Genomic DNA, 23101 nt, shown 5'->3' with positions numbered 1-23101 from the left:
CATCGCTAGCAGTCAGAGAAATGCAAATCAAAACCACCCTAAGATATCATCTCACTCCAGTAAGATTGGCAGCCATTATGAAGTCAAACAACAACAAGTGCTGGCGAGGATGTGGGGAAAAGGGTACACTTGTACATTGTTGGTGGGACTGCAAATTGGTGCAACCAATTTGGAAAGCAGTATGGAGATTTCTTGGAAAGCTGGGAATGGAACCACCATTTGACCCAGCTATTCCCCTTCTGGGTCTATTCCCTAAAGACCTAAAAAGAGCATGCTACAGGGACACTGCTACATCGATGTTCATAGCAGTACAATTCACAATAGCAAGACTGTGGAAGCAACCTAGATGCCCTTCAATAGACGAATGGATTAAAAAAATGTGGCATTTATACACAATGGAGTATTACTCTGCATTGAAAAATGACAAAATTATAGAATTTGGAGGGAAATGGATGGCATTAGAGCAGATTATGTAAGTGAAGCTAGCCAATCCCTAAAAAACAAATGCCAAATGTATTCTTTGATATAAGGAGAGTAACTAAGAACAGAGTAGGGAAGAAGAGCATGAGAAGATGACTAACATTAAACAGGGATGAGAGGTGGGAGGGACAGGGAGAGAGAAGGGAAATTGCTTGGAAATGGAAGGAGACCCTTAGGGTTATACAAAATTACATACAAGAGGAAGTGAGGGGAAAGGGAAAAATAATACAAGGGGGAGAAATGAATTAGAGTAGAGGGGGTAGAGAGAAAAGAGGGGAGGGGAGGGGAGGGGGGATAGTAGAGGATAGGAAAGGCAGCAGAATACAACAGACATGAGTATGTCAATATGTAAATCAGTGGAAGTGTAACTGATGTGACTCTGCAATCTGTATACGGGGTAAAAATGGGAGTTCATAACCCACTTGAATCAAAGTGTGAAATATGATATATCAAGAACTATGTAATGTTTTGAACAACCAATAAAAAAAACCCAACTGGGTCAAATGTATGAAAGATGATATATCATGAGCTCTGTAATATTTTGAACAATCAATAAAAAAAAAAAACAAAAACAAAAAAAAAAAACAAAAGCAAACAATAAGAATCTTCAAGGGAATGTATTAAATGATTTAAACAATACGTGCTGAATGATCCATAAAATGCTCTTCTAGTAGCATCTTTTACTGTAATATGTCATAGACCTCACTGTTAATAGTGACTTGCAAACAAAGACTCATCACCTCTGCTAGAATAGCAGAGATGTCATCAGTAAAGTTAAGAACTGGTGACGATTAAACAGCTTGTAGATTTAGCAGAAACATGTGCAGACATGTGCCTCTTCTCTGTTTGTGGAGTATTCTTGTCTGACATATAAAGTGAGATTCAAGAAGGAGTCAGAGTTGAGATCAAATTTTAGGGAAGGGTCAAGACAATGATTTTAAGCTTGCCTTTCAGAATAGGAAGAATAGCAGGGCAAGAAAACTGGAAAACCTTAGCACCCAAGCCAGGATTAACAGCAGGGTTTGATTTGCATATCCACCTTGGAAACTCTGAAATGTCATCAGTGATTCTTCAGAGCTCTGATCAGATCTGAGCTATTTTAGAAGAGTTGATGAGTCTTCCCTAGTTACAAAGAAATTCTTGACACTTCATCTATGTTCATATTAGATTGAAAGCTTCTGATAATTTAATTTCTGTTTACATCTGGCTTCAAATCCTTTCACCTCTCTGAATTTTCCTCCAAAGTCCTGATGACCTCTTTGTTGCCACTTTCAAAGGATCTTCCTATTTTTTGTCTTCTTTGACCTCCTAGCAGTGCTTATTGTCTCCTGCTTGAAGCATGTTCTTCCTCTAGGTCCTCTTTCACCACATCTTCTGATTTCCACCTATCTGCTGCTTTGAGTTGGTCCCCTTGAGAGCCTTCTTCCTTTTGTAGCTCCTTCCATGTATGTGAGTCTTAGAATTCTATGTGGACCATCTTCTCTTCACTTCCTGGGTGAGACTTGTATAAGCCTTTTATCTCTGTGTTGATGGCTACCATGTTTGTCTCATTCCATATTTTTTCCTCCCACTCTTTTAAAAAAATTTTTTAGTTGTTGATCTATTATCTATCTATCTATCTATCTATCATCTATCTATCTATCTATTTTTAATGTGGTGCTGAGAATTGAAACCAATGCCTCACACATGCTAAACAAGCATTGTATCACTGGTACCACTATTGTACCCCAGTCCTCCTTCTATTCTTTCATTCCATCCTTTCCCATCAGTATATATCCAAATCTTATAATTTTTAATGTCCACAAAGCTCTGAAATCCTTCCTCCACTATTATCCATCATGACTATGTGGCTCAGGCCCCAGCAGATCCAGGTACTGTAACAACAATGTCTTTTTTGATTTGTTCTTTGTTTTATAATTTAGAAAGACAGCTGGGCATGGTGGTGTATGCCTGTGATCCCAGTAGCTCGGGAGGCTGAGGCAGGAGGATTGCGAATTCAAAGCCAGCCTCAACAACTTAGTAAGGCCCAAAGTTTGCAATGTTGCAAGACCCTGTCTCTAAATAAAATATAAAAGGGCTAGGGATGTGGCTCAGTGGTAAAATGCCTCTGGGTTCAAATTTCAAGTACAAACAAAAACAAAAACAAGAATGACGACTTATTGTACTGTAAAAAATAGATTGCAGTGCAATGTACCAGTCTGATAAATATAAAACATAAAGATTTCCTTATGTTCCTGTTCACTATGACAGTCCTCTCTTCAGCTTCACCTCTGTTTTCCTAGGTTTCCACCATATATTGACACATACTTTCTTTCTTTTTTGGGGGAATGGGTTATTGGGGATTAAACTCAGGAGCACTCAACCACTGAGCCACATCCCCAGCCCTATTTTGCATTTTATTTAGAGACAGGGTCTCACTGCTTTGCTTAGAGCCTCACTGTTGCTGAGGCTGGCTTTGAACTCACCATCTTCCTGCCTCAGCCTCCTGAGCCACTGGGATTATAGGCATGCGCCAGGGTGCCAGGCTAACACATACTTTCTAATGCCACCTTCACTTCTTTTTGCAATTGCAATTCCCTCTCTCCTTAATCCTTCCCTCCTTAATAACCTCGTATCTATGAATCTACCAGATCTTTCCATTCATTCTCTCTTTCCAGAAAGCCTTCCTGAATGCCATCTCCCAAAGAAGTGCTGATTTATGTTGACCCAGAACATCCTGGACTTCTATCATTGTAGAGATGTGTGGCTCTGTATCATGATTGACTCTTTACTTTTCTGCTAACCCCTCAGGACTTCAAGTGGAGCTCTCTCTCCTTCCTGCTAATGTTTATCTCTATGCAGAGTAGAGGCTCAATACATATTTTCTGAGTGCATGCACTGACTTTCTGGGAGGAACTTCAGAGAGTCTGTAGTCAGGACTCTGAAAGGGTGAAGGAGAGTGAGAGAAGAGGTAACTTCTACCTCTTACTGTCCTGACTTCTTTAAAAGGTCAATGGGAAGGCAGCAAGTTGCTCCTTTTAGGTGACTTGTCATGGAGAGATAAAGATCAAAATCCACTTTCTTAGTAGACAATGAGCAGTAGAGGTGGCAGCATACTAAGGAGACACCAAAGAGCCCAAACAACTCAAGGGTGATAACAACTAGCACTTATATAGTTCTTAGCTTGTGATAGCAACTGCTCTAGGTGCATTGTAAATGTTAATTCGTTTAATCCTCTCCACAACACTACTAGGACAATATTATTGCCATACCCTTCTCACTAATGAGGAAACAGGCCCAGAGTGGTTATATGAGCCACTCAGGGCCCAATAGAGGTGGTACTGTTTGTGGACCACTTTTCCTACACAGCACTGGGGAGCGGGGTGGCAGAATAGAATTAACCTGTGGTGTTAGGGTAAAATCAGCTGCAGCTTCAACTAAAAAAATGTTTATTCCTTGCCCCTTGGGCTGAAGCGTGTCCCTCCAAAAGGTATGTCCAAGTCCTAATTAATCCTTGGTGCCTGTGAGTGTGATCTTATTTGGAATTAGGAGGCTTGCACATACAATCAAGTTAAAACAAGGTCAGAATAGGCTAGGATGGGCTCTAAATCCAAAGACTGGTGTCTTTTTCAGAGACAGGTTCAGGCAAATTGGTAGAGAGAGAGGGAGTGAGGGTGGGGGGAGACAACACCAGCCATGTGAAGGTATAAATAGCTATGAGCCAAGAAACATTAAGGATTGCCAAGAACCATCAGAAGCTAGGAAAAAGGATGAACAGATTATCCTTCAGAGAGCCTCAGGAAGGAACCAGCCCTGCTGACACCTTAATTTTTGACTTCTAGCCTCCAGAACTGTGAGAAAATAAACTTATGCTCTTTTAAGCCAAAAAAAAAAAAAAAGAATTTTCTTTGATCTGGTTGTGGTGGCACACACCTATAATCCCAGTTGCTTAGGAGGCTGAGGTGGGAGAATGGTGAGTTCAAAGCCAGCATCAGCAACTTAGTGAGGCTCCAAGCAACTTAGTGAGACCCTGTTTCAAAATATAAAAAGGGTTGGGGATGTGGCTCAGTGGTCAAGTACCCCTGGGTTCTGGTACATTCTTTGAGTTTTCACCCTAGACCTTTTTTTAAAAAAAATTTATTTGCTTCTCTAAAAGGCTGGTGTGACTTGGGAAATGAAAGGTTGCATGTAGAAAAACATGAGAGGCATGGTGATTATAGCATGAAGGTACTAAGAGAAGTTAAGAACCTGATATAATCAATGACTTATCTTTCATTTCTCTTGAGAATAATGAGTATCTGCACTGGTATTCTTGGTTATCTTCACAAGGAAAATACGTTGCTTGATATTGTGATCTTGAAGATGGTGGAAAACATGGCAGTATAAAGGAAGCTGATAGAACAATTGTTAATGAAGTTCTTGTTAAGAGTGGCCTTGATCCTAGATGTGAAAACAGAACTGGTAGGAAGCATATTCCCTTATTTTAACAGACAAAGTACTTCTTCCCAAATGCCCTAAACATACTTACCTTTTGCCTTGGTGTACATATCTAAGAAACTACCTAACCAGTTTAGTACAAGAAAACAAGTTACCTAATTTCTTTTGTGTTTTAAAAAGTCATTATTGGACTCTTTTAAAAATATTTACTTGTATTGGATATAACTTTCAAACACTCGCTATCTCAAATTTTAAAAAAGCATATGTTAATGTTTTATGTGAAAATTTGCCTAAGACTCATACTTACGTGGTGACCTACAATGTCAAGTCCTAGTGTGAACAGTCACAGTCAGTATCCACTCAGAGAATTCAGAATCTCTGAGAAAAACACACCCAAGCAACTTATGGGCTATATTTTTTAAACAGTGATAGGAAAACTGTTGTCCTACTATGAGACAGGGAAAAGGGGGTATGATGAATGCTCTAGATTTGTTTGTAGAATGTCTAGATTGATTTGTTTACTTCCTTCCTAATTTTTTCTTTCTGTTTAGATACTAATTTCCCTGAATGGAGGAAGACAAACTTAACATTGTTTGAATTGAGTCATGAAGCCAGGCACAGTGGCGCACACCTGTAATCACAGCAGCTCAGGGGGCTGAGGCAGGAGTTGGAAGCAGCCTCAGCAACAGAGAGAGGCCCCCAAGCAACTTAATGAAACCCTGTCTCAAAGTAAAAAATGAAAAGGGCTGTGGATGTGGCTCATTGGTTGAGCACCCTTGAATTCAATACCAGGTACTAAAATAAAAAAAAAAGTACAATCTCAGACTGGGAATGTGGTTCAGTGTTAGAGTACCTAGCATGCACAAGGCTGGATCTCAGCACCAAAAAAAAAAAAAAAAAAGTAAATTTCTTTCTAATCTCAGAGGTGAATTTGAAAAAATATTCCATAAAATTTGTACATTTTCATAAAATATTATTTTGAGAAAAGTCTGTGAAAATTATAAAGGAAAAATACAAAACTAAGATTTTTTTTTCTGAGTAAAATACATATTTTGGCAATAGTCTAAGAATAGTCATTATTTTATATGTACTATAAAAAGTGGCATCATTCATTAAAAAGGCAGAAAGTGCATTTGGATAATAGAATCCAGGCAAATTCAGGGTGGTATTTTTTATTTTAGTTGTAGATGGACACAATACCTTTATTTTGTTTATTTAGTTTTATGTGGTGCTGAGGATCGAACCCAGTGCCTCACATGTGTGAGGCAAGCACTCTACCACTGAGCCACAACCCCAGCCCCAGAGTGGTCTTAATATTCTCATTGCCTGAGAATTTTCACTCTCAAAAGTAAGTAGAAAATGGTTAGATATTTAATAAATATTAATAACTGAAAATGAGAATTCCTACTTTGTAAGTGTAGTAATATCATTTTCTATACTATCATCCTTGTAGTGGAATACATACTTTCTATTCCACATTTTAGATAAGAAAACCTATTATTGTAAGAGCTACTGGGATACAAAAGGCATATTCAAGCACTTGTATTAAGTATTCAAACAATCAAAAAAAAAAACAAAGAAAATGCCAAGACAAGTTGTTATTTTAGAGATTAATAATATGTAGTTTACACTTGAATTAATAATGTATATGTAAACTATTATTGTGAGTTGCAAAAGGTGGACATTTTCTGGCAAAAAAATATTTCAGTCAACTGATGCTGCTGAACTTATTTATGTAATTAAAATTCTAAAAAAAGAGAACACTTTTGCATATGATTTAGGAACTTATACCTGCAAACTTGTTTTCATAACTGTTAATTATATGGGTTGGTCTTTTAATTACATATCTTTAGAAATTAAGTACTACCATGAATAAAAGACTTCCAATTAAGTTATTAAACTATTTAGTATAGTTATTAGATTTTTATAGAATCCAATAATTTTAGCTGAAACTTGAAAATGATAAAAAAAAGTCCCACTAAGCAAAATCAGGATATGGTGGAGAAAAACATCCTCCTCAAGTGTCACATAGTACACAGAAAGTTTCAGAAATCCACAGCAAGGATAGACAGATAAATAATTCAATTAAGTTAAAAATAAGGATGAAGAAAGAATTCTGAAAATCAAGGGAATTCTACAAAGGACATTACAAAAATCAGTCAGGTTTCAAGAAGGTAGAGCAAAGTAAATCTTAAACTGTTGCTAAAGCGCTTAGCTAGCAGAATAAACCTATTTCATTTTCTTTCTCGCAGCTCACAATCCATTTTATAGGTTGTGAAGCAAAAGCAGAAAGCTTCAGAAGGTCTTGGGAAATGACAGAGACCAGGTTAAATATGACTTTTAGGAAAACTAATCTGCTTCCACTAGATAAAATTTTCTATTCTTGTTGCAAGTTAGATTAATTTGAAGAATGAATTGTCCCCTCACCCCTTCACTTTAGGATCTTTCATGGATATAATCAATGCATGTAAGGAATCTCAAGGTGACTTCTAGACCACCAATGTCCAACAGAATTTTTTGCAGTGAAAGAAATGTTCCATATTTTCTTTGTCTAATATTGTAGCCACTAGCCATCTGTGGTACTGAGCACTTGAAATGTAGATTGTGAGACTGAGTTGCTGAATTTTAAATTGTATTCCAGTTCAATCAGTTCAAATTTAAATAGTCTCAGGTGACTAATGGTTACTGTATTGGAAAGTGCATTTCTAGATCCTCTGCATCTCTTTAACTTAAGGTTTTCAGACATCATTTCACTATATATTCTGGATTTTCTGGGCTTAAATATCATCCAAGACTTCTAGTTTCCCCAGGGTAGGATGATAATATAGTTGGTTGACTAAACTGGGATACTTTTAGAAAAACAGGGAATATTATTAATGATTACTATGAGAGAAGAGGCATAATCTGAGATTTTCCAGGCCAAATAGGAAGATGTGCTCTCCTGTAGGACTTGACACTTGAATGGTTCCATTGGGAAATAACTAGGCTTTACTTAATTTCTTCTGAGGTTGCTGTTAAAGATAGGTTAAACATAAAAACAATGTGCACTATGTATTTTTACCATACCATGATTTTCTTTGTCCCCACATTCACCAAAATCTTTTCATTCATTTCTGCTTTTCTAGTGACTCCCAACCATAGAGAAAGTCATGTCCAACATGATGCTAACTGACCAAATAAACAGACATAATCAGTCATGCTGACATGAGATTAGACAAAGCATCTGAACAGCTAAGCTGTTTTGAATATTTTAAATTTTGCTTCTGCTTTTTGGTAAGAGGTAGAAAGTGCCAAAAAATATCAGAGGTATTTTTTTTTTTTTTTTTTGCTACAGTCACTCAGCATTCCCTTACAGATATAAATTCTCCCAGAGGGATTTGACGAGACAGGCTGAGAATGCAACAGTTCATTTAGTCCAATTTCTGAAATTTTTTTTTTTTTGTGAAGGGGAAGAGGGGCCTGTAAATATAAATTTAAGTTGCTTTGGATGCATTCTTAGCTTTCTGCCATCAATAGAAGAAGCGAAGTTAAGATTAATCATTAACAATTACATTTCAGAAGACAGGACCAAGTCACTGCATTGTAATTTGGGTTTCTCATTTTCAGAACTCAATCTCTTTAAAAATAACCCAGAGGACTTTATCTTTGATACAAAATACAGAATGTAGATTGGAGCATCACATCCTAAGTACCATTTAAAAATCCAGTTGCATCAATAAACGAAATGTCCTTAAAGGAACAAATACACACAGCATGCTGATTCCTATGTAATTTCTCCAGGATGGCCCGGCTTTTCACCTTTCAGAACATATTTTGTGTTGCATGCTATAGAATTTTGATTTAGAAAAAAATATTTCACAACTTAATAGGCATGTGAATGATTAGGAAAAGTAGTTATTCTAGGAGATTTATCTGCTAAAGTAGAACTTAGCAACATAGTAATTCAAATAATCAGAGGTTTGCCTCTGAATCATTTGGTTCCAAATTTTCACTAACCTGATAGCTCTAATGACAGTTTTAAGTGGTGGGGTGAGATCTTCGACTGATACATCACACTGGCATCCTTTTTCATCATATACATCATCAGTGCCAAGCGCGGTGTCAGCTGCAAGAGAAAAACGCCAGTCAACACCAACGACTGCAATTGAAAAACATGATGCTGAATTATCTCACAGGAACAGTAGGTATTCACAGATTAAGCTTATAAACCAAGGTACGTATCAGGTCAGCAACTCTTTTCCCAACGTTATTCTTTCTCATTTTCTATAGTCTCACCAGTTTTGTGTGATTTGACATGAATACTTTCCTGAACTGCTCTTCATGGGGAAGACAGTGGTGAGTATTTGTGTTCATCTACCCATGCTCTTTTGCACAGTTCCTTGGAAACTAACAGCCAGAGTTTAAACAACAGCTGTTTGGAGTTAGAAAACAGTCTTTGAACATGTAACTGGCCTGCTTATGTAGAGCTCTAATCCCGTGACATTGACCCCATGAGCCCTATGCCCTGAACAAGTGAGCTAAGCAGCCAGACCCAGGAAATGTTGGCTACTTGTTACTGCACACAGGCAGGCGTGGCCCAGGAAAGAGCTTGCTTAAGACAATACAGCCAAAATTGAGAGCAGATTTTCAGATTAGATAAGAAAATCAGTTCCTCATATATCAAGCAAATTTATTTTGGGGTTCAACACTGAAAAAAGGGGAAGAGTTATAATAAATAGCGAATCGTTAAAGGTTTGTAAGATGAATCAGAAGTAAATTCATATATTTACATTTTTTTTCCACTGACAAAATATTGAAAACGAGTTGAAATTCCTTGAAGTTTCATCCATTTAGGGACGGGATAAATGAATATGGATAGGTTTATATCATGGAATATTAGGAAGCTGTAATGATATATTATTTTTTTATTATAATCATTAGTACATATTAACTGTATAAAACAGTGGGTTTCATTGTACAATATATTGTTAAAAAAGTCTTCATATTTCTCTGGGATTAAGAGCGATTTTATTATTTTTGCTTGGCTATATTTTCTAAAATTTCTACAATGAATATGTATTACCTCAGTAATACACATGTAAACTAAATAATAAAAATGCACTCATGAGAAACAGGTTGTGTGGCCTCTAAATGCTGGATTTATATGGTCCGAGCTTCTATGTGTTGACCTGTACTACAGCACTGACACTACTTTGTGTTGCCTTTGCTCTGTGCAGTGTTCATTTGGTAAGCCAAGAAAGGGAGAGACTTTGATTATGTACTGTCCTGGATGCTTCAAAATCCAAAAGGCTATTGGAGGTTCATTCCTTGAGACAGTTTGTACTTGGAATGCTGTTGCTGTGTCATTTAGTTCCTGTAATATTCACTGCGTATTCACTCCATTTACATTGTGCTGGAGTGGAGGTGGTGGTGGGGGAAGAGATGATGGGATATCTATGTGGATGAGTCGTCACATTCTTCTTCATGGTCCCTTTGGCCTTCTCTCCTAATCAGGAGGAGAGATGGAACTATCACCTCACAATTGTTACAGTAACTGGGATATTGTCAGAATTCATCCCCTGAAATTTTTATGCTGAAATTTAATCACCAATGTGATAGTTTTAAGAGCTAGGGATCTTTGGGAGGTGATTAAATTAGGACAGCAGACTCCTCATGAATAAGGTTAGCAACTTTATAAAAGGGCTGGAGGGAACTAGTGAGACCCTTTGGCTCTTCTGTCTCTCGCACCATGTGACGACACAAGGTTCATCTTCTCTGCAGAATGCAACAAGGCACCCTCTTGGAAGCAGAACCCCAGTCCTCAGCAGACATGGAACCTGTTGGTGCCTTAGTCTGTCCTTCCAGCTTCCCTAACTATGAACAGTAAGTTTCTGTTCCTTATAAAGTACCCTGACTCAGGTGTTTTGTTACAGCAGCACAAATGGATTAAGGCAGATATCAACCACTCACTGAGATTTATGCCAGCCCATAGGTGAAGCTTCTGCATACATTATTTTCTTATGTGGAATAGCTCCACAAGTTGGCAGTGGTATTATGCAGAAATTGAGACTTGGAGAGGGTAAGTGCCTTGTCTGAGGCCATGAAGGTGAGTAAGTGAAGATAGTAAATTGCAAAGCATGGCATTACAATCCATTTCTCTGAAGCTCCAAAGCTCATACATTTTCCATTGCATCTCCCAGTGTCAGAATGCATTCAGTGTTGGGAGAGACAGAGTAAAGAGCTTATAATGTGTTGCCGGATGAGTTGGGTACCTTTAACTTTTCTCTAGAGAAGTTGGCTACAGTTTAAATGACAGCACATGATTAACTCTGTTTGACAGCTGGTTCTGACTCAGTGATGACCTTGAGGGTGGCTGGCTCATTTTGCTTGATTGACCACCCATGCCACACAGCCATTACAGTCCTAAAACATCATGCCCATGGTGGGATGACATTCTTTCAGAAACTGTTCATGGTTTCTTCCTCTGATTTGATCTCACCCTGCTTAGTTGCTATAGTGGGGTGATTAGTTTTGCTCCCAAAATTTATGTCCACCTGAAACATCAGAGTCTGACTTTACTTAGAGAGTTTTGCAGATGTAATAAAAGGTAAGGTTTAGATAAAAGCATGCTACATTGGGTGGACTCTAAATACAATGAAATTGTCTTTATGGGAGAGACAAAAGGAGAAGACATAAGGATACAGAAAAGACAGAGGCAAGAAAGTGGAGCAATGCATTTACAAACCAAGGAATACCAAAGATTGCTGGCAACCCCCCAAAACTAAGGATCATTTCTTCTCCAGAGACTCTGGAAGGAACTAGCCTAGGAATACCTGGATTTTGGACTTCTGGACTCCTGCATTGTGACATTACCTTTCTGTTGCTTCAAGTCACCCAAGTTGTGGCAATTTGTTGTGGTAGCCTGGGAAACTAATGCATTTGGGAAACTATTCACCACTTTCCACTTCCAATTCTTCACTCTAGGACAGTAATGATTATTATAATAATAGTAATAAGAGCTTTTAAGAGAAATGTAATTATGTAACAAGAACTTTAGTTGATTGCTATAAAACCCCATGAGGTGTGTACTATTATTGTTCTGTTTTACAGATTATAGAAGTGAAGAATAGAAGGTAAGGAGACTCCCTCAAGGACACTTGGAGAGTGAATGATACAACCAGAATTTAAACCCATGTAATTGGGGTCTGGAGCTACCTGACCCTGAACTTCACCTCTGACCCCTTCCAGATTTGTCCTTGTCTCTTTTTGGCAGCTGGGTTTTCTTCTCTTGTATTATATTTTCCTTCACATCATGGACAAAGGATCCAATTTGGAGCAGTGTGGTTACCATGGACATGTGCTGAGCCAGTCCACACTCTAAGGGATCCCTGGAAATACACATACTCTGGAACTTCAGGAGAGTGTATGAGGGGTAGAAGAGGAAGATAGGTAGAGGGGGTGCTCACAACCAGGGTAGGAGGTGGACAGAGTTGAGGTGACCAGCTGCTATTTTGGAGCCCTGTGAGAAGCCCAGATATTGGCTACACAAAGGAAATATCAAATAACACACTCTGTGATGATTCTCTGTACAAGTATAGAATTCATGAGAGTGTTCTATGCTGTCCTTCAAAACAGAGGCAAGTGACTGCTTTCCCTCCTCTGAACTCTAGTGAGAGGCACCTCGAATAGCTATCTTATACCTTAGGAAACTGAGGAACACCAGAATGGGTTCAGGGAAGGCAGATCCTGGGATACCTATATGATGATCTTTTTTCGTGAAGACAGTATAACCAAATATAACATGATGATGAAGGTCTCAATGGTTAAATAGCATAAAATGCAGGGCCTTTTCATTGTAAGATTGATGAAAAACTGGTTTTTCAGCAGGTGTCTACTGTAGTGCTAATACTGAAACTAATGTTCACAACTGACTGTAAATGGAGCTGGGAACAGGACACATGGTTATGGGACAACTACTTGCTAGGTCAGTGCTGCACTGCCTTATTCCCAACAGGAGATTCATCTATTCCTCTTGTTTGGGAACAAGGCTGGACAGGAATGGGAGTCAGACACCAACTGTATTACATTTAAATGCATCTTATTGGGGAGTTTTGTTGTAACAATTTATAACTTGATTACTCAATGCATAAATTAAACACTCAGTCCTGCTTTTTCTTTTTTTAAATTTTGGTAGGTTTTGTTAGAGCAAATGAAGAGGAAGTATATTTTTGCTGGCATGTGTTGAGGCAGAGGCTGAATTAAAGATTTTTGTCCTCTTTATTTTGAAGCCAGAAAAATGGGAAAGAAGTTGCTATCTTTGTTTCTTAAGTATCTTGAGATGTCAATATTCTTTTTAGCAAGGTTAATAACACATTAAATGTCTTTCTTTTTTTGAAATGTTTATTTTTTAGTTTTAGGTGGACACAATATCTTTATTTTATTTTTATGTGGTGCTGAGGATCGAACCCAGTGCCCTACGCATGCCAGGCAAGCACACTACCACTGCCACATCCTGAGCCCCAATTAAATGTCTTTCTTATGATTACCAGGGGCTTAAACCTTCTGTGAATACTAAAACACCTGGTGGGACTAAATTTTCAGCTGAGGCTGGCTTTCTGCCCCCTAACCAGATGTCTGGCTTTTTGCCCTTGGCATTTTGCGAGATGTGGGTTAAGGGAACATAAGCTCATGTGAGCACAGATCTGCACAAAATCTAGTCATAAAAGGCAAAAATGGCAATGGAGGTGCTCCCCTTATTCCTGGTGGCCTACTCCATGCATGGTCCATACTTGGCATGGAGGAGAAAAAGAAGAATAAAATGTAACTCTTTGTCTCCTCCATCCCTTTCCGGTAGCCTTTTTCCTCTCTCCCTTTTTTCATTTTCCTCCCTTCCTTTCTTTTTATTTATTTATTTATTCATTGAGGGGCTCTGGATGGAGCACAGGGTCTCATACATGCTAGGATCACACCCTACCACTGGGCTATACTCCCAGCCCTGTTTCCTGTGAATTAGCAGTGTTCCCGGAATGGTTCCCAAACCTCCCCGTGATACAGTTTGGAAAATCTAATATGAATTTTGGAAAAAATGCTACTTAAAATTGCTATTTTTCATAGTGTTTGGAGAGAACCACTTGGCCCTTAGGTGATAAAGGTAGAAGGTGTTAAAGAAGATATGCTAAAAACTCTGCTGTGTCCAAAGACCATTTTTTTTTCTGTTTCCCTTATGAAAATTTGCCATCCAGATTCAGGCGTTTCTGAAAGCAGGACAGGAATTTTCAAGTTCTTTCTTAGACCCCTCCTCTTATAGATTCTATTTCTTTTGGCACTTCTTGAAATGACTACAGTGGGTTTCAACCTTGGTTGCACATTAGATTCGTCTGGCGAGTGTTAAAAAAATTCCAACACACAGGATGCCTTCAGGACCAACATTAGAAACTGAAGAATAGAGCTAGGCATCAGAGTTCTTGTTAAAGCTCTCCAAAGTAGTTCAAGGGCAGCCAACAGCAAGGCCATGATAGTAGATGAAGAGATGACATCCTCTTTTTTCTCTCAACCAGAGTTGAAGAGTGTTTGACTGATCTGCTTTCTTTTTGTTGGTGCTACTGGTGTATTTTGAGAGGAGCAATTTGAGACAATATAGGTGCCTCAACAACAGGACATGACCACATCATTAAAAAAAAAATAGAAAAAACGTCCTTTGACAAATCAGTAATAATAAAAAAGTCTGTTCTATCATGATATTCTAATCATCATTTAATTCAGCTTGAAGTCCTCAGTCTTCTGGGGTCTAGTTCTTGTCTTCTTCCCATTACTATCTGAAACCTCACTCTTTTTAGGCTTTGGCATCCTTCTTCTTTTAAAGGAGTCACTGCTGTTTTTATAAATGAGAAGTTTACATTTCCACATACCAAAGTAAAATAAAAATTTTCCAAAAACATAGCATAAAACATTTGCTTGCTTTTTTTTTTTTGTGGAAAAATGATGGTGTGCTCAGGTTTGGGGCAATAGAAGAAATTATAAAGGAGAAAAATGAGAACTCTGAACAAGAAAATGGAAAATTTTACTACTCTGAGTGACTAAACCGTAATGCCAAAAATTTGATTAGGAAAGAAAAAAATTCACAAAGTATAAAAAGGCTTAATACCTGTAAATGTATGAGGAGTTTATTTGAATGAATCATGATACAAAATATAAAAGTACAGATACATTAGTCAAGAGAGATGAGTAGAGCTCAGGGTTTAACTCAGTGGTAGAGCACTTGCCTAGCATTTAAGAGGCCCTGAGTCAATCCCTAGGATTGCAAAGAACAAAAATTGTATTTATCCTAAAGAGACTTGGAGTAATAAAAAAGGATTTAAAACTATTAAACTTTAGTAGATAATAAAAATCTATAAATTAAAAGTATGGATGTCAGCTATGTAATTTGTAAAAGAATAATAATGGTTCATAAGAAAATTGAGGTGAATTTTGTACACTTTTACATTGCTGGTGGCAATAAAAATTGAAACAGATTTTTATGGCAACAAAAACTTTGAAAAAATTGTAATCAGTAATCATATAATTTTATTCCAGAAGTTTTCTTTGCAAAATAATTTCAAAAAGAAAGGTTAGTGCAATAATGTTTACTGTATTTATTGTTGCCTGCTGTAGAAAATTGTCATATAAATTTCAATGTCCCAAAGTAGAAAACTGAATTATCATAAATTACATCATTTGACTATGGAAGTGTACTATGCAGCTAAAAAAGATAATTATGGAAAGTATGTAATAACATGAAACTATTTAAAAGTGTATGATTAAGTTATAATATGAAACCAAATACTCATGTTGATTATGTACAATGATGTGAAAAGTGAGATTATTATGTTGTGTACATATGCAAATATGTCACAATGAGCCTCACTATAATATGTAATTATTACATATCAATGAGTTAAAAGATTAATAAACAACAAAATAAGTTAGCTTACTGGGGCATGAAATTAAAAATTATATGTAATTGCTTTAAAATTCCTTAAAGAATTTAAGAACATTTTTCCATCAAAAAAATAATATATATATATATTTTGGGGGCACTGGTAGAGGTTAAACCTAGGGTTTCATGAATACTAAGCATGCACTCTATTACTAAGCCACACCCATGGCTCCTGATAATAAATACTTTTTGACAGAGTATTTTAAAACTAGAAAAATAATTAGAATGAAGAAAAAATATTTAAAAGTTCCAGAACTTAAAAGCAACCAGGATTGTAATATTTTTCTCACAGTAAGAGTGTGAAGACTAGAAGCCCACAATATATTTTTATTTTTGGAATTTAAATGAAGCATGCAACGATTTTGTTTCATTATTCTATGGGGAACACACATTAAAATGGCTGCTATTAATGGCAGTGATGACTAATTGGTTACGTTCTGTCATGAATTATAATTTATTTTCCAAGTATTCCTTCTTCTGCTGCTAGTTGTATCTCAACTGCTCTCCTCCCCACCTCATCCCCCCTCTGCTATCATTTCCCAATACCTTAAATATCATCCTAAATTTAGAAGTTTCATTTTAGACATGTGCTAGTCTAGTTGGATTAACTTCTTTAATCCAACTAGAATTTAGAGTAACTGCTTGGACCCCGATGCAGAAGCACAATTTCATTTCACTATGTTCTTGGCTAGGGCCTTTTTCTTTTTACTGTTCTGATAGATGCTGCTAGGTCACTAAGGGACATACTTGGTTCCCAAGGCACCTCTAATAAGGAAACTAAAAAAAAAAAACTATAGAAAATACATTATTTTTGATGTAGAATTTCTCCTTTCAAATACTTCTATTTTAACTGTTTTTCTCTCATTATAATATATACTCATTATAGAAACTTTGAAAATCTAAATTTTAATATTTTTAAAATATAATTTTATTTCTTGATTGGCCACATAATATTTGTACTTTTTTTGTGAAATACAACATAATGTTTTGAGGCAGGTATACATTGGATAAAGATCAAATCAGGGTCATTACTTTACCCATCACTTTATTTTTTTTAATTAATTAATTAATTTTTTTTTTTAAAGAGAGTGAGAGAGGAGAGAGAATTTTTAATATTTATTTTTTAGTTCTCGGCGGACACAACATCTTTGTTGGTGTGTGGTGCTGAGGATCGAACCCGGGCCGCACGCATGCCAGGCGAGCGCGCTACTGCTTGAGCCACATCCCCAGCCCCTTTACCCATCACTTTAACTTTTATTCTTTCTATAATAAGTACATTTAGCAATCCTCACAACTATTTTGAGATATATGGTGCATTATTGTTAACTATATTCACCCTGCTGTGCCACAGAGTATGGGAATTTATTCTTCCTATCTAACTGTAACACTGTATCTATCTACCAATCTCTCCCCATCCTCCCTCCTTGAATTTTAAATTAAGTCAAAAAGAATGAGAAAAAGTTTGCCTGTGGTTCTAACACTCTGAGGAAAATCCTATTAAATTTTGGCATATTCCTCTGCATCAGCTGATGGTTAATGTCAAAGTCATTTACTCAACACAGACTGAAAGTGAAACATCTCTGAGTGCCATGTAAGAAATTTATTCTGATAGCTCAGAAGCCCCCATTTAGCCACAACTTATTATGTCTTTCTGTCCCATGTTTCAGCTATGCTAAGCTACTAGTGGTTTTTCTAGGGGATGTTTAAGCATAAACACCATGGGAAAGTGTCCTAAGTGGTATTGTCTACACACTCAACCCCCTGCCCTGCCCTCTCCCCTTCTCCCCCCCGCCCTCGTCCATCCTTCCCTTTTTGTTTGGCAATCTCTGGGTGCCATTTTTTTTTTTTGAGTAGGATTTACCCACATTGTCTCATGAAAATACTTAAGAAGAAAAAGATGTTTAATCTAAAAGAATAAATAACTTCTATTGTAGAACTCAGACAATATGTATTGAATAAATATTGTCTACCACACCTTGATTTTTAGTTAGAAATGCTACCTGTAGGTATACTTTAAATTCTTTGATCTATAAAGTTTATAATTAGTAAATAATAGATGAATTTTAACATTAGGGCCAGGTGCGGTGCTGTAGGCCTGTAATCCCAGTGGCTCAGGAGGCTGAGGCAGGAGGATCACAAATTTAAAGTCAGCCTCAGCAACTTCGTGGGACTCTAAGCAACTTAGCAAGACCCTGTTTCAATATAAAAAATAAAAGGGCTGGGGATGTGGATCAGAGGTAAAGCACCCCTGGGTTCAATCCTTGTAAAAAAAAATAACATCAGTACAAAAAGCAGAGGAGAATCTCTCTCACTAGTTATCATTCATATTACAATAACAATGAAGACCATTCAGAGTGATTTTTCTCCTTAGGAACAAGATGATATTTATCAATATGTAAATATATTATAGTGATATAAAGTGTTACTTCATATCACTTTTGGATAATTGACTCCTGTGTCTTTTTCCAAATGAGATATTTATTCCAGTACTTTGTATTGTTGGAACTGTGGGACTGTGGGGACAAACTGAAATTTCAATCATGAGGCCATTGTTTTTTCAATTTTGAATCTGATTTGGAGTAAATAGATTGATTATAAGTGAGTTCTTATTAAGAGTTAAGAAATCATTTCACTGAGCTCCTACAGACATAAAAGATAATGTTGTAAGGAAATTTTTGATACATCTGTGAACATGTTTCCGTTAATTTTTTTCTAGGCTGAGAATTAAAATAACCCAATATTTGGAAAACATTCTGGAAAGTGGAGAGAAAAAATGTTTTTATTTAAAAGTCTAAGCATTCATATCTGCAGCAAATATTAGTTTAAAAATAAAATAACTTTTTGATGTTTTAAAGCAATATTCTAGATAAAGAGCTAATTTTAATATTTTAATCAGGTAACTGCATTTTCTTGTGTATGCTTTTTACCAAAGTAGATGTAATTTAAATAGCAAACATTAGAGCAGAATTCCAGTTTACAGATTGACAGAGATTGTGTGACTTAACTGGGCTTCCTGTTTATTTTATTCTTTAGTGTTATGATGTTGTTGACAAGAAACAGAAAATTTGGGACTCAGAATAAACAGTCTTAGTACCCAAAACAGAACTGAAGAGGACCATTCAAATGTACTATCAGGGGAAGTCTAGTTTATCTATTATTTATTTGGTACCACAGATTTAATCCATGGTGATTTATCACTGAGCCACATCTCCAGCCCTTTTAATTTTTTATTTTGACAGGGTCTTGCTAAATTGTTTAGGGCCTTGCTAAGTTGCTGAGGCTGGCTTTCAACTTGTGATCCTACTGCCTCAGTCTCCCAAGTCACTGGGATTATAGGCATGCGCCACCATGCCCAGCACCTTCCCCCCCCCTCCCCCTTAAAACAGTTAGAACTAGGGGCTGGGGTTGTGGTTCAGTGGTAAAGTGCTTGCCTAGCATGTGTGAGGCACTGGGTTCAATTCTCAACACTGCATATAAATAAATAAAATAGAGGTCCATTGACAACTAAAAAATATTTTTAAAAAAGTTAGACCTAGAATTTCCAGTGAATGCCACTTTATGAAAAAAAAATGACCACATATATCTCTAAAACTCTTTCAGATCTATGGGATACTTTCATACTAAAGAGGAAATATGATTAGCTTTTCACTGGACTTGATTACCTTTTGTTGGCTTGGCCTAATAATAACTAACTTTCAAAGTTTCTTGAACTCCATCCACAATATGAAACACATTTTATATCATAATCTTGCACACACAAACATGCGCACATAAACATTAATTAAGACAGAAGTTCCCTTTTAAAAAATATATTTTAGTTGTAAGGAAGTTTTTGATACATTTGTGATACATGGACACAATATCTTTGTTTTATTCATTTATTTTTATGTGGTGCTGAGGATTGAACCCAGGGCCTCACATGTTCTAGGCAAGTGCTCTGCCACTGAGATACAGCCCCAGCCAGAGAGAAGTTCCCTTCTAATGGTGAGTTGAATGCACATCTAATTTTACTCCCTCTGAAAAAAACGACTAAAATATAGTGACAAGATAAAAAAATAAAAACCCATTGAAGGACCAAATAGAAGAGGCAGCAACAACATAAGTTTGGAAGAGAGAAGCAGGTGGATGAGTTAGGTAACTGACTAGCTGATACCAGAGAGGAAGTCCTATGCCCAAATTGGGGAAAACAAGATTTACACTTTAGAGAACTCAAAAGCCTTGGAAATTGGCAGGATTAGGTATCTCTGGATTTAGGCGGAAAGGAGCAAAAACTATGAAAAGGAAGACTGTACTTAATCCTTTCTGACTCCTCTAGATGAGGAGTCATCAGCCACAGTTGAAAGTTAGATATTAAAACAAACGCTGGGGAATTAGGTGACGGTATGTAGACTGAATGCTGGGAACACACTACCACCTGCTCCCCAACATAACAAGCCCTTGATTCCCTAGATAGGAGTTTGGATAAGTGCTCTCTAGGGAACATGACCAGCCTCCAAAGAAAGTGCTAAAGATATTAGGAACTCCCCGAGAAATGACTTGCTCAGATCAACTTGTGGTAAAAATCAAAGTTAATAAGTTCCTGTAATGAACTAAAAAATTTCAGCCACTCCTGCAGTCTTTCCTACTTCATTTTTGGAGAGGCACCCAGGGTTTACTCAATATCTGAGAAAGAGTTCCCATACAAAAATAGAGAACAAAAGCAACTCGAAGAAACCAAGGAAAAGAATATTCTTAACACTATCATAATTATTTTCTCAGATACAAGGCAAGATACTATATCCAGGCAAAAATAATAGGATGCCAAAACAAAGGAACTCTTAGTAAACAACAACAATAACAAAGAACCTTAGAAATGATCCCAGAAATGAAAACTTCAATAAAAGGTTTGGATGATAATGTTAACCAAATGCCTAAATAGTTGAACAAAAAAAGAGACAACAGGGAAAATGAAAGCAGAAAAGCACCTCCTGCCAAACAAACAAACAAACAAAAAGCAAAAATAATTAATAAAGCCATTCCAGAATGAAAAAAATTTAAGACATGAAAATCTGAAAAAAAATTGCTTTTTATGCACTGATTAGGAATTAGTGGGGGGACATACATCATCAACATGGGTCGGAAAACTAAGAGAGAGGAGGACACAGGTGCCGAAGGAATTTGAGACACAGTGGGAGCCAGAGACAATGGAGAAGGACATCACTGTGTGACACAGGGCAGCAGGTGGGGTGGGACTCAGCTGAAGTGGGATGAATGTGAAGCAAGGGATGGGTATGCTGGCAGTTGTCATTATCTGCCTTCCATCACCACACCATTTTTTAATATGATAAAAGTATTAGAGTTTTATATTTTGATATAATGGAGTACATTTAAACAGACAAAACTGTAATAACCTCTGAGCTGAAAATTCAATGTAGAAGAAAATGAAACTTAAAAGATAATGGCTATGCAGTAGGTGTAAGAGCGGCTCACTGAGCTAAAAGGATAGAGGTTTCCAGGATGGGTTCCCAAGAAAGGTCACATGAAACTTGTTGGTTTGGGATGCAATGAACCCTGAGGAGATTTAACTGAGAGATTATTGGGATATGGGAGAATTATGAAAACAACAATAACTACAAATGAGGTATTATTAGTATACTACAAGAAAAGCAAAAGGTAAATGATTGTAGTACAATGCAACACATAGATATAAGGCAGACATTGCAATTTGACTTATTAAAAAGTATTGTATCTTATATTGAAAGGATGGGAGGGTCTTCAGAATGGAAACCATGGGAAAAAAAGGGCTAAATTCCACGTGACAAGAGTAGGGAGTACATACATAATGTTCAAAATTGATTAATTAGGAATTAACACTATACACATTATTGGAAAAATATAGAGATATGTAAATATCAGAAGAAATAACTAAAACAATAGACAGTTGCCTTTGGAAAGGAAGTCTGTGATAGAGTGGGAGAGTTGAGAAATTGAGCCATCATATTCTGTCATAAAGTGTTTATATTATTTGACATTTTATTTATTTTATTATTTAATTTTATTTACTTTTAAAAGCTTGAACAGACAACATGTATATATTTATTTGCATACAACATGATGTTTTGGATCATGTATATATTGAGAAATGGTTAAATCTAATAAAATGCACTGCCATTTTTGTAGTACAAAACACTTAATTTTGGGCTGGAGTTATGGCTCAGTGGTAGAGTGCTTGCCTAGCACATGTGAGGCACTGGGTTCAACCTTAGCACCATGTAAAAAGAAATAAATAAAATAAAAGGTATTGTGTCAATCTACAACTAAAAAATTTAAAAATACCCACTTAATATCCACTCTCTTTGCATTTTTAAAGAATACAGTATATCATCAGTAACTACATTCATCTTTCTGTAACTAGGGCTTTGATTTAGTTCTTCTTATCTAGCTGTAATTATATGTCCTGTGACCTACCTTTCCCCATATCTGTCTCTGGCAACCATCATGTTACTCTGTATTTCTATGGGTTCAACATTTTTAGATTCCACATATGAGCAAGATCTCTCTGTATCTGGCATTTTTCACTTAACATATAGTCCTCTAGGCTTATCCCTGTTGCAAATAGCTGACTAGTATTTCATTGTGTATGTAGAGTACATTTTCTTTATTCATTCATCGTTGTTGGCCACTTAAGTTCATTACTCATCATGGCTACTGTGAAAAATTCTGCAACGAACATGGGCACGGACATATCTTTCTACATATTGATTTCATTTATTTTGAGCTTGTACCCAGTAGTAGGATTGCTGGATCATAAGGTAGGTCTATTTTTAGTATTCTGAGGAACCTTCATACTGTTTTCCTTGGTGGCTGTTCTAATTTACATCTCCACCAACAGTGTATAATAATTACATTCTCACCAACATTTTTTATCTTTTTTTTTCTTGATACTATTCTAACTGAAGAGAGAGGAGATATCTCATTGTCATTTTGCTTTGCGTTTCACTGATGATTAGTGATGTTGATTTTTATTTTGTTTGTTCTCAGGTTTGCCAATTAGCAACATTCAGAAATACTAATTCACACTAATGAGGGGATCTATTATGTAAGACAGTACTGCACTTGAGCGTTTTCTCTTAAAGATCAAAGATGCCGTTTAGGGATAATTCATGCATCCTCAGCATCTTAAATTATGTTAATTATGATATGAATTTCTCTAAGCTTCTCTATTAAAGATTGTCAATTAACCTCACTGGCTAGCAGAAATGCTGGCAAAAT

General features: G+C 36.6%; 1 protein-coding gene across 5 annotated transcripts in view; it reads right to left on the bottom strand.

Moving 5' to 3' along the window:
• Positions 1 to 23101, bottom strand: part of KCNQ5 (potassium voltage-gated channel subfamily Q member 5) — a 551365-nt gene that overhangs the window by 26027 nt on the left and 502237 nt on the right. For all 5 annotated transcript variants that reach the window (XM_081293796.1, XM_081293795.1, XM_081293798.1 and 2 more), the window contains one exon: positions 8893 to 9001. In XM_081293796.1, coding sequence (XP_081149922.1) covers positions 8893 to 9001 — 109 coding nt within the window. The remainder of the gene's footprint in view (positions 1 to 8892; positions 9002 to 23101) is intronic.

Source organism: Spermophilus citellus (assembly GCF_964194105.1).
Source record: "Spermophilus citellus genome assembly, chromosome: 5".
Taxonomy (NCBI): domain Eukaryota; kingdom Metazoa; phylum Chordata; class Mammalia; order Rodentia; family Sciuridae; genus Spermophilus; species Spermophilus citellus.
The sequence above is the reverse complement of the archived record's forward strand: the minus strand, read 5'-3'. Positions and strand labels throughout refer to the sequence as shown.